The 13009-nt window shown below is 42.0% G+C and overlaps 1 protein-coding gene across 1 annotated transcript; it reads right to left on the bottom strand.

The window, feature by feature from the left end:
* Positions 1 to 730: 730 nt before the first annotated feature.
* On the bottom strand, positions 731 to 12182 carry LOC122944514. Its single transcript, XM_044302870.1, has 2 exons — positions 12089 to 12182; positions 731 to 1292 (listed from the first exon to the last, which is right to left on the bottom strand). Exons 1-2 carry the CDS (start codon positions 12170 to 12172, stop codon positions 762 to 764), a joined length of 615 nt encoding a protein of 204 aa, XP_044158805.1. The 5' UTR covers positions 12173 to 12182; the 3' UTR covers positions 731 to 761.
* Between the last annotated feature and the right edge of the window lie 827 nt (positions 12183 to 13009).

Raw genomic sequence — 13009 nt, 5'->3', positions numbered from 1 at the left:
AGAATTGCACTAGTGACATTTATTTGTTTTACCATAAAACAGGCACGTTTTGATATTGTCCTGTGGTTATATATGGCCAACCCTGGTACCCCTATCAAAGATACTCCTTAACTCATGTATTCTGCTCTAGAGAGGAGATTCACATTATAGTCACAATTTTCTGGTAGCTGTAGGGAAGTGTCTCTCGTGTGTCGCGTCTACATTGCTGGGACTAGTGGTATCATTGTTAATGTTAACCTAGCTATTGTACAGGGTCCCTCTGTAATATTGGCCGGTATGTACGTGTAACTAGTATTTCCACAGGCCAATACCCATCCTGTTGGTAGAGGTACATGCTTGTCTAGGGATGGTACTGTTTTTGTAATGTTACATTGCATATTCTTTCCTGATATTATCTTTTTACAGCTACTTATATTTCTGTTGCAAATATTTGGCTTAGTCTTGTTCTGCATTTTTGCTTGTATGCAGGGAGGCAATAGTTTCTCATCGCAGGAGAACTTGTAACATATTTCTGTGGCTGTAACAAGACCTGTAATTATTTCTATCATATTACTACAGAGTCCTACAGAGTCTCATATGTAGGACAGTCATAACAAGCATGATAAGGATTTACATGTCCATATTTAACATCATGATCCTGCAAATCAGTGTCATTCCATTGGGAACGTAGGAGCCCCGTCCATACATCTACTGGGGTGGGGACTGATACCAGACATGTCTCCAAAATGATAGATGCAGAGAAAGTGGTTCGGAGACAGAAATCAGTTAAGTTCAGAGTTTTGGCCAGGTACAGCCATAAGTTCTCCTTTGTCTTCCACAGATTGTCTTCCCCTCTGCATTCCGTTTTCAGGTATGTCTGTCTGTTCCACAGCCATGGGACAGTGAATAGGAGACACAAAATTGCAATTATCAAGGTACTGCATCTCAGCCATCTCGAAGAATCTCCTGACTGTGTCATCTTGTTGGGGGTCAAGGCTGTCTGCCTCCGTTAGTACCCCTACTGTATCTTCTTCGAGGTCAAGGCTGTCTGCCTCCGTTAGTGCCTCTGGGCCTCGTTGGAGGTCAGGGCTGTCTGCCCCCGTTAGTACCTCCTGTCCTTCTTCCTCTCTTTCTCTCGCAAGCTTCACTCGGGTGGCGTGGATCCAAATTGGAGATTGTTCAGTCAGCACAGCTTTTCTGGTTACTGCAACCACGGAAGTAGGTGGGCCATATACAAAATCACCTTGAGCTCTTCCTTTCTTCAGTGTTTCCACCACCACCTCATCCCCCACCATGTATGGGTGGCTGGGTTCCTGTGGAAGAGAGGGAGACTTCCATCAACTTTTTCCTCAGTTTTGTTAAGTACCTGTATCAATTTGGTGGCATAGTCTTCCCTTATTAAATCAAGGTCTCCTTCCTGCACTATCATTGGGCCCAGGGGGTGGGGAAGGGCCTCCCCATGAGTATCTTAATGCTGTTATGTCCTACTCGGCGGAAATGTGCTATTAAGATGGAAGCATTGTGTTGGGGAATGCATAGCTTCCCCTCTTCACAGACTTATCCTGTCCTAGGATTTTTCTGCAATACTGGATAACACCAGTCTTACTGTTCCTGTTCAGTGGCATACCATTGAAGATCAGTAAGCATTTGCAACATCTCAGGGGTTGGAGGTGCCAGACATGGCATCTCCCAATGGTTACACAAACCTGTGGGGTTGCATTTGGCCACTCGTTTCGCCACCTTATCTGCCAGCGCATTGCCCCGTGAGACATGATCCTTACCATCTGCTGCCGTGAATCCTCTCCTCTGCCAAATCATACCATGGTCCCACACTACCCCATGTGTGTACCTACTCTCATTATAAATGGTGACAGGTCTATCAGTATGTAAAATACATGCCCTAGTGAGTGCAATGACCTCAGCTGCCTGCTGTGTTGAGTGTGGATGTCCTTGAGTAGGCCTACAACATCATGAGTGGTGTGCAAAATGGTGTAATGTCACATTGTGAAAGGAGTTGCCAATTCTACCATCATAGCACAGGCTGCAAGAGAACACAGACATGCCGTCATCCCTTGAACAGGGGTGGGCATTACCTTTGAGAAAAAATACACAAGGACGCAACTTGCCTCCGTGTTCTTGTGTCAGTACCCCCACCATGGTTTTACAATTTTGGCGTGCAAACATGTGGAAGGGCATATTATAGTCAGGGAGGCCCAGCCCTGGCCTCGACATGAGTGAACATTTCAGATAATCAAATGCATTGTACATTTCAGAAGACCATTTAATCAAATCTGGATTTTCATCCAGAGTGGCTTGCCTCAAAACATTGTCATAGTAGGAGCAATTAGAAATCCATTGTCTACAGTAGTTTATCATACCAAGAAAAGATAACATTTTTTTCTTGGTGTGCAGGGTGACCAAACCCGCAATAGACTGGACTCTTTCTGCGCTGATTCTCCTTTCACCTTTTGTGAGGACAAAACCCAAGTATTCAACCTGCATTTTACACTATTGCATTTTCTTAAGTGTCACTTTGTGACCACATCCTGACAACCATTTTAACAGTGATAAACCATCCTGAATGCTGGCCTCCATTGACATGCTACACAGTAACAAATAATTGACATATTGCAGCAGCACAGAACCTTGGGGGGGTACCATGGTTTTAACGTGGCTTGGAGGACTGTGCTGTACACTACAGGTAAATCAGCATATCCCTGGGGCATTCTGCACCGGTCAGTTGGTCAAAGGAAAAAGCAAAAAGTAGTCTGGTTATCTTATCAACTGGGATAGAAAAGAATGCATTTTTCAGATCTATCACACTGAACCAAACAGCGTCTGCTGGAATCGCAGATAATAATTGAGTGACATCAGGTACAACAGGGGCTATAGGCATAATGATGTTGTTGATGGCACTTAAATCCTATACAAAGCGGGTAGTACCATCTGCCTTTGTCACTGGATTCACGGGAGTGCTGTAGGGTGAAATCACCTCTTCCAGGATTCCCTTTTGTAGGAATTCTTCTATCATTGGCCTAAGTCCATCAAGTTTCTCTTTTGACAACGGGTATTGTTTCTGGAACACTGAGATGACACCTGGTTTCACAGTAGCTTTGTAAGGTGTGCAATCATTGAATCTTGTGTCATATTCATTTGAAGACCATAATGCAGGATTAATGTTGTTAAATTCTGGGTGGTCCTGTATGTTTGCAAGAATCAGTGGCACTGGTGTAGAGATTGGAATGAGATCTGAGTGTACTCTTATGCCCTGATTCTTTGCTAAAACTTGCAAGTTAAGCTTAATGAGCAAATCTCTCCCTAACAGGCTGACTGGGCAATCTAGTATAATGCTAAATACATTATCTGTGATGTATTCCCTGTCCATGGTCTCAAGTAGTAGTGAGTCCGTTTTGAAAGGTTTTGGCAAAACCCCATTAATTCACATAGAAGGCTCAGATCCTCCTTCCTCCCACTCTTAGTCATCTAAGTCCACCCCTTTTAGTCAGACGCTGTGGTCCTCCTTCTGTCTGTCATAAGTGTTCCAGCTGCCCATAAGAACAGAGCTGTGATGTTAAGCACAACATTCAACATGTAACACATAACTTCAAACATTGAAACAAACAGATCTGACGATACAGACATAAACACACAAAGGGCCCATAAAATCTTTTTATTAACTTCAATAATAATAAAAAATGTACAGCTTGATGAATGTCGTTGGCACCAATAAAAACAAAAAACTTCCAAGAAAAATTAAATAAAATTTTCAATGTGCATATTATATGAAAACAAATACCGTACGCCATATGCATTCACATTTTCATGTACTCATTTTCACAAACAGCTCATAACCTCGCCTTCATACATAAAAACTGAATTGCACACACAGCTCTGCTAAAAACATCTCTCAGTCTTCACACATTTTCAACCCCACTACAACTCAAAGCCACACCCATTCACATTCCACTGAATCATGTATCTTCCAACCCATTCACACAATTTATTTGTTTCATTCCAAAACTTGCAGCACAGACAAACACAGCTTTCCTGGAAACAGATATCCACACCACACCCAGAATTGCTAATGATCTCTCAGCATTGTGTTGCTTTTTCCAATGTCTTCTGGTCTTCACTCTGTGGTTAATCAACTCTTATAAGAAGACAATATACATGTTATAATCATACAGTAATTTTGTTAAACCCAAATCATCTTATATACCATTGTGGTCTTAGTATAGTATTGCACACATCGTCACTTACTCTATATAATTCCCTTCCCCCATTTCCTTTGCCTTGCATCTCTTATCTCAAGAATGTTTCTTTGTTTTGTTTAAAGCAGGGGAAGTGAATCCGTCCATCACAGAACGTTCAACTTAAATATTCCTCAACTTTTACAGATACTGCACCAAGCAATACTTATCCATTAACTGACCATCTTTTACTGCTCTAATTTCTAATGCGAGGGCTATGGATTGTCCCTATTTAAACACACACATATCATTAGGGCAACAAAACTTAACCAGTTCATTTCTGAACGTTTAACACAAGCCCTTTCTGATTGCAGACACTGGGGCACTTTCTTTCTTGCTAATGCCATCAATTAACTTCCTGACACTGCTCTATTTTCTTACTCACCAGAGTCTCCCCTTCACCCTCTCAGGAGTTCTGATGTACACAGTCTGTAAGCTCTAACTTCACAGATTCTTACAGATTTCATCCCTTTTGCCAGCCGAGCAACCTGTTGTCCGGGGCCACACTTTCTCTATAACATTCTGTTTCACATTTTAACTGTCAATTCTCCATTAATATCACATCCTGCCAAATTGTCTACCCATGGGTTAACTAGGAAGCAACTTGTGGGACTAGACCATGCAACATAAAGTTTACATGTTGGCAGTGATGGAAACAGAATGATTTTACAGTGGGATGTGACCGTACACTTACCAACCGGTCAACATGTCACACAGATAATCTTATCACTTCTAAAATACTTATACTATATATACATAAGAGTTAATCCAAGCTTGTAATCTTCTGTTCCCTGAACAGAATTTCTTTATAGTGCACTATATTTATCTCTAGTGATATGGACTCCCTGAGTCTCTTATAATCATCTTAGCTCCCTGAGCTTTTGCCTGTGTCCCTGACACAGCAACCTACCAAAATCATAAATAGATGGTTCAACTTACTTGGGTCGAGACGTGGTCAGTACCCTCGGATCAGAGGAGGACAAGAATTGATGTCTTTCACAGCAGACCCAAGGATGACCCTCTCGATCCCGGACAGAGCCCCCAAAGCTGTAAGGCAATTTGGATTCTTTGCCTATAATGACCCTGACTCCAGACTTTCGGTGGTAAGCTTGAATTAAGCCTTTTCTGGTACCAGGAGAATGAATCAGATTGAACATCAAACACGTGTCTAGTTCTAATTCACTCTGTTTATTAACTGCATGCAAAGACTTAATATAGGGGAGGGTTGACCTTCCTTTACATCCAATCATATGTTAGTATTTGTCTTAACCTATAGCATGAATACACGTGAGCTCTGCATTAATAATAGATGACTCATAGTAACAACAGTTAACCAATCAGGTATAAACACATGGGCTAGTATGTATAGAGCCAAGATGACCTTGTGAGGTGAGACTGTTTAAACAAAGGCATGTATGGGCCTCTTCTAAACTGCACAGGAAGTTTCTCAAATTCCACAAAAGGGGGAACTTGAAACTTGTGCATAAACTAGATGTAATTGTAATACACACTGTTAAAATAGACAAAATGAAGTTACATATGTCCCTTCACAGCTCACCTCCACTTCTCACTCTCACAGCCAGAGAACACAGAAGCTCCACATTGCACACCACACCCTTGTTGCTAGTCTGGTTTTAACCCTTCCCTGCAAAACCTGGCCTGGACCGTGGGGAGACAGGCACCTGCCCGCATATCTTCCTGCTCCCAGTAAGAGCCGACCCGGATCCGCTGTGTTAACAGCATAACTGCTGCAAAATGCACTTTTTCCAGGACCCCCAGTGGCACGTACTTTCCATCTACCACCACCCCAGGTACTCTCCTACACCCTCTATCCCAAGGATCTCAAAGAATTTAGGCTTAACCAGGGATCTGCTGCTCTGCTCATCTATTATGGCATACATCCTCGCAGCTTTCTCAGGATGATCCGTTTCTGTGCACTTGATGACAACTTTACAGTCTTTAGCAAAATGACTATAAGAAGCACAGCACTTGTAGCATATGCCAAGTTTCTGGAGAATCTCCTTGCGCTCTTGTAAAGTCTTTGCCCTAAGCCCACGACATTTCTTAAGAGGGTAAGGCTTCTTGAGAATAGGACACTGACGATAGGGGTCTTTATCTCTTTCATCCACAACGCCCTGATCAGTAGGTGAGGTTGTGGAAGGTGAGATGTCTGCCCTTTTAACAGATATAGCTCTATTTAAGTCTTTATGCTTAGCTGCTGTATTATCATACCTTGATAATGGTGAGGATGAAGCAGGCAGGTTGGATTCACTGAAGCTGAAGCAGGGATTGTTTCTCATCCAGGCTTGATCACTGATGAACCTGCAGAAGTATTATAATGGAGGAAAGGATACATTATAGTCTATTTTGTATCTTGAGCCCTGTTGTGCCCATTTCTCTTGTGGGCCATATGGCTGTTTAGACACCACTGGGTTGACACCATGAGCGGTGTCCAGGAAGCTTAGTCCATGTAGACGTGGGTCAGTCTTTGCCAACTCTAGCTCCATGAGGAGGTCACTTAGCTCTTGGAGCTTGCGATAGTCTTTGTTTTCTACTTTTGGGAAGTTTGTCAGTCTCTTGAATAGAGCGCTTTCTATGGCTTCAGAGCTACCATAGGCTTTCTCAAGTCTTGCCCATGCAGCAACAAGACCTGCATCTGGGTGGTCAACATGTACTGTTCTGAGTCTTTTAACACGACCTGCAGATTCTGGTCCGAGCCACTTTATGAACAAATCAAGTTCTTCCTTAGCAGTAAGGTTGAGATCGGCAATAGTAGCCTTGAAGTTTGATCTCCAGGCCCTGTAGCTCTCTGGACAGTCATCAAACCTTGAAAGGCTGGGGTTAATGAGCTCACAGTGTACCATGTATCTGGCAAAGTCATTCATGTCTGGTCTCTCACTCCTTGGTGTCAAAGTAACTTGTGGAATCCCTTGGGTGTGAAAGTTCTCTGGTGATGTAGGGTGAGGTTTACCAGAGTAAAATGATGTTGCATGAGCGTTTAACTGTGGTGTAGTCTCTGGGGCTTGTGCTGGCTTTGGTTTGAGCTGCGGCTTATCACTGGAAGTTACCTTGTTGTTGACATGAATTAATCCGGTTTGCTGCATAGATGTACTTGCGTTGTAGACTTGAAGAGGTTTAGGCATATAGAGCTGAGAGGTCTCTGTGTTGAGAGTCAGAACAGTGTTGTTAGTACAAGGTACAGGAGATGACTCTGTATCTTTGCAGATGTTATGCTTTAGAACGTATTCACTGATGAGTTCAGCTGGAGTCTGAATTAGTACTTTGTCCCATTGCTTGTTCAATGACTTTCAGCCTTGCTAGGGAAGCTGCTTCCTCCCCTTCCATTTGCAGAATCTTTATTTGTGAATCTGCCTCTGCTTGGAGAGCTTTGCTTTGAGCTTCCATCTTGGCTTCATGAGCTGCTATCTCTGCTTCTTGAGCTGCCCTTTGAGCTTCCATTTCTGCTTGACGAGCTGCCCTTTGAGCTTCCATCTCTGCTTGCTTTCTGGTAAAGGAGCTTTTCTCCTTTTTTGATTCGGCATCAGCGTGGGCCTCTTTTAACTTGTCGTTTAATGTTGATCTTCTGGAACGAGAGGATCTGGAAGAAAGTGCAGTGCACTTGGCTGTGGTGGATCTGTGAGAACTGGTCTCCTGCAGTTGAGTAATGCAGATTTCTGCCTTAAGCTTAGCATTTTGCACTGCAAGATCCCTTTGTTGGTTCAGTGCATCAGTCCTGGTCAGTTCTGCTGAAGAATCCTCTATATTAGGGTACTGCAAGAAGGCTGAGTATTTTGCAGACAGCTGCTGGTAGCGTACATACACAGCAAATAGGTGATTCATAGAGTCTCTTATTTCAGCTGGTTGATCATTAGAGTGTGACAAAACTGACATGCGGTGTGACGTTCTCTTTCCCAGAGGTCTGATAGATTACTGGAGAACTAATCTCTAGTGGCTTCATAGTTTTCTCTGAGTTTCTGTGTTGGTTTTATTGTACAGTTGGGTCTTACACTCTGTTCGGTAATATCTGCAGAATCTGCTCCCTGTACGTCTGCCGGTTCAGAGGCATGATGTATCTGCACTGGTTCAGCCATAAAAGAGTGTTCAGAGCCTTGTCTAGACATTTTTTACGTTTTGCGAAAAATTGTACTGTCTCTTTAAGAAGACGAACAGCAGCTTAGACAGGTGAGGTAACAGTGCAATGTAGAGAAACAGTTTTCAACATTCAAGTGAAGTGCAGTAAGCATGTGCAACCATGTGCTTTCACAAGATGGCGGATGGCACTGAGCTTGATTGCAGATTAGGCACACACATATACACAGCAGGCTGTAGGAATTCTATGCATCTTTTGACTATTCTGACTCAGACTGTTATAATAGCTATTTATCCCTTGTGAGACCTCTATGCCTGGCCTGTATGAGCAGATATAATCACTGCAGACGATCCTTATCAGATAGCTTAAACTCACCAACACTGAGTTTATCCATGTAAGTTGCTTCATTCTGTAAGCCAGATAACAGAGTACAGCAGAACAGATGGATTCTGGTATTGTGCGGTCAAAAGATGATGCTTTTGCAAGCTTAAATGAGAATACAAGTGTACCTGTTGAATCCCTGGAGCAGTATGGAGAAAATGAAAGTGAGGTACACAGAAGAAGGGGCGGAGCAATGAAATGAATGACATATATCACAAACCATAAAAACAAGTGCATTACCAAAAACAGCCACTAGATGGGAGCATATGACCAAATATAGAATATCATATGAATTAAACCATATAGATTTAACTGCGTAGCAGCACATAGACCTTCTCTTTCCTCTTCTCCTTCGTTTGACCCAGAACGCCAAGACAAATTATTTCAGCCGCATCTCATCTCTACAGAGTTTGTTACACAGACACATTAGAGTTCTCTAAATGGGGTCATTAATCAAACTGGTGTAAAGTAGAAGTGGCTTAGGTGCCCATAGCAATCAATCAGATTCCACCTTTCATTTACCAAAGGCGCTGTCATCTGTTGCTATGGGTAACTAACCCACTTTTACTTTACACCAGTTTGATAAATTACCCCAAAGGTCCCTATAGTGGTTCCTATAGCAATTATAATGTCCCCTAGAGTGTCCCCAGTAATAATATTGTGCTCCAGGTAATAATGCCTGTATAGTGTCCCTAAAAATAATGTCAGCTAATAGCAAAGCCCCCACACTACCCCCATATAGTAATTTCCCCCACACTGCCCCACATAGTAATTTCCCCCACACTGCCCCATATAGTAATTTCCCACACACTGCTCCATATAGTAATTTCCCACACACTGCCCCATATAGTAATTTCCCCCACACTGACTCTATATAGTAATTTCCCCCACACTGCCCCATATAGTAATTTCCCCCACACTGCCCCACATAGTAATTTCCCCCACACTGCCCCACATAGTAATTTCCCACACACTGCCCCATATAGTAATTTCCCACACACTGCTCCATATAGTAATTTCCCACACACTGCTCCATATAGTAATTTCCCACACACTGCTCCATATAGTAATTTCCCACACACTGCTCCATATAGTAATTTCCCACACACTGCTCCATATAGTAATTTCCCACACACTGCCCCATATAGTAATTTCCCACACACTGCCCCATATAGTAATTTCCCCCACACTGACTCTATATAGTAATTCCCCCCACACTGCCCCATATAGTAATTTCCCCCACACTGCTCCATATAGTAATTCCCCCCCCCACACTGCTCCATATAGTAATTCCCCCCTCCCCATTGCTCCATATAGTAATTTACCCCACACTGACCCCTAATATAGTAAATCCCCCCCCCCCAATGCTCCATACAGTAATTTTTTCCACACTGCCCCAATATAGTAATTCCCCCCACACTTGTAACAATCCAGTCAGACAGGTAACATTCTCCTTGTATTGTCAAACCCAAACTCGTCCATCAGGGTGGCTGCACACGGTGCCGATTTATGTGCAGAAAACCAGCATGAAATCCACACCAAAACTGCACACAAAATCTGTACAACTTTTTTGGTGCATTTTTTGTTCGGTTTCTAGTGAGGATTTGATGCAGAATTTGCACATATCTCACATTCCATTGAAAAGTGAAAATCAGCACACAAAAAAAACAATTTACATGCTGCAGATTTCAAAATCTAAGAAAATCACACAGAAAAATGCACGTAATCTGCACTGTGTACAGACACCCTCAGACCGCCGGATGATTCGTCACTCCACAGAAAGTTTCCACAAAAGGTGAGAGAATTTCCTGAAATTCGTGGAAAAAAAAAATTGTTTGAAAAATTTGATTCAGGTACACATATCTTAGTTCTACTGGCATCAGATAGGCTTAGTGTTCTTTTCTCTTTATAAAAAAAAAACAAATTTGAATATCTTTCCCAGAAGCCCAATAGTAAGCAAATTCTCTTTTCTTTATGAAAAAAAAAACACTGATTGAAAAGTTTGGGGCTACCCCCAGGGGAAAGTCTTAGGCCCCTTTCAGACGAGCGAGTTTTCCACGCAGGTGCAATGTGTGATGCGAACGCCCACACTGAATCCGGACCCATTCATTTCATTGGGTCTGTGCACATGAGTGTTGTTTTTCACGCATCACTTGTGTGTTACGTGAAAATCATAGCATGTTCTATAGTCTGCGTTTTTCACGCAGCCCTGGCCCCATAGAAGTGAATGGGGCTGATTGAAAAACGTATTGCATCCGCAAGCAAGTGCGGATCCGATGCATTTCTCACTGATGGTTGCTAAGAGATGTTGTTTGTAAACCTTCAGTTCTTTATCACGTGCGCAAATAAAACGCATCAATGCGCATTTCACCCGAGCTGAAAAAACTGAACAACGGAACGCAATCGCAGACAAAACTGACTGAACTTGCTAGCAAAATGGTTACGAGCTTTCCTGAATTTCCCTTCAGGGACCCTTTGGACCCGGGATTTTCAAATTATTTATGGTTCAAATAGCCTTGCGGCTAATGGATTCCCGTTTGTGGTCTAATTAAAATTTAACATTTATTATATATTCCTTTAAAAAGATATACGGGAAGGCAAAAAAGAAAAAAAGAATGTGTCTTAAAATTAAAGTGCCCTTGTGCTTGCCGCAATGATTGTTTTCTTTTTCAGCGGTTACTGCTTATGTTTGCAGTCTCTAATCATATATTTACCACTCAAACTATGGGGTTTATCTTTGTCTATTTCCCTACTCTGATTTCATAAGGGTCTGACGAGATAACTGCTCTCTGTCAGCCTTACATCAGAGTAGCTGGGGTATGTGAACTCTGTGTCTTTGTTCCCCTTAGTAGGTTGAGTGTTGCCGTTATTTGTGTCGGCTTATCCGGTGTCTGCAGTGCACCGGGAGCCAAACACTGAAGCACAAGCGTCACAATTTAAAACCTAACTAGCAGCTCCCCCGACATGTTTCACCACAGATGTGGCGTCTTCAGGGGCTATGGAGCTACTACCAACACGATCGCTATATCGATTGATGTTTAAATATAATAGGGGTGGATCTTTCCTTTCCAGGTCTCCAATGCATTTGTAGCGATCGCGTGATAGTCACGTCGTTAGACCAATAGGTTCCGTTTGTAATCAGAGGACTCACCAATGTCTGTTAACGGTAAGCGCCTGCGTAGCATCTCATGCCTTTCTCCCGTCTGTCTTTACCCCCTACAGCGCATGTCCCGGATAGTTTCTTTCACCGAAGACTAAGTCAGCGCACTTGCGCATTACACTCCATGTCACTTCCTCACGATCTATCACTTCTGCGCTTGCCCATCCACTTTATTCCTAAGATTCAAGATTGATCCACTGGCCGAGTGCCTTACATGTATGTCCTTACCTCATAATTCCTGCAGTTCCGATTTGCCACTGCTCTTCCTCTCTGCACATTCAGAGTCTTTCCTATATCTTTGAATGTCCACATCTCTCCCAGATAGAAACTCCAATATCCTTTATGTCCTCACTCCTAGATTTTCCAAAACATAATTTCAGTATGTTCTCTACAATATTCTAATTATCTCCCTATTACATCTGTAACCTTCCAGATAGGTAGAGCTTATTCTCCCATTTTATTCTCATATAAGGGAGCTGCCCAATGTGAATGGAAATTATCAAGTGATTTCCTAAATAAATGGAGGGGGAAAAGGGGGGAGGCAGAGATAAGGGGAGATCTTTTGTGGATATTTTATTTTTAATCTTATTTACAGGAATATTTTTACCTTGTTATATTTTTGTGAACCACTAAAAATATGGATCCATCCTAATTATAGAATAAGGGGGAAGGGGTGGAGGGGGGAGGGAGGAATTTATCATGCTATTATGTTTAATAACCTATATTCCATGATCTTATTTCTAATCTTCTTATATAATTTTTTATTCTTTATTTATTATTGTTGTGTTACTATTATATTTAATAATCCATATCCATGTTCTTATTTCTAATCATCTGATATAGATTTTTTTATTTATTTTTTATCCTAAATAAAGGTTATAGACGCAGACTACATTACTGAAATCCTCTCAACAACACTAACCTAAAAGGTAATTGGCCTTACTCTTTGTCTCTCTTTAATTCTTCCTCTTATTTCTTATATTTAAATCTCTTGTAATCAGTATATGTATATTTTTATATATAAACTAGGTTTCCTTCTTCTATACAGATATAGTTTCAAACTAGATGAATGCTGCGAATGAAAATCCTTCATTCAGGCCATAGGGACTCATAGTATTTAGTCTATCAATCCACCTGGCTTCACATTGT

The sequence above is a fragment of the Bufo gargarizans genome, chromosome 8, assembly GCF_014858855.1.
Source record: "Bufo gargarizans isolate SCDJY-AF-19 chromosome 8, ASM1485885v1, whole genome shotgun sequence".
NCBI lineage: Eukaryota > Metazoa > Chordata > Amphibia > Anura > Bufonidae > Bufo > Bufo gargarizans.
Note: the sequence above shows the minus strand (reverse complement) of the source record. Positions and strands in the feature narration are given on the sequence as shown.

What these genes read in the sequence shown, in the direction of transcription:
- LOC122944514 (XM_044302870.1), bottom strand. Translation starts at nt 12,172, where the DNA reads ATGTGGACATTCAAAGATATAGGAAAGACTCTGAATGTGCAGAGAGGA. An exon ending in GGAACTGCAGGAATTATGAG is followed by an intron (nt 1,293 to 12,088) that starts GTAAGGACATAC and finishes TCTCTTCCACAG; the next exon opens with GAACCCAGCCACCCATACAT.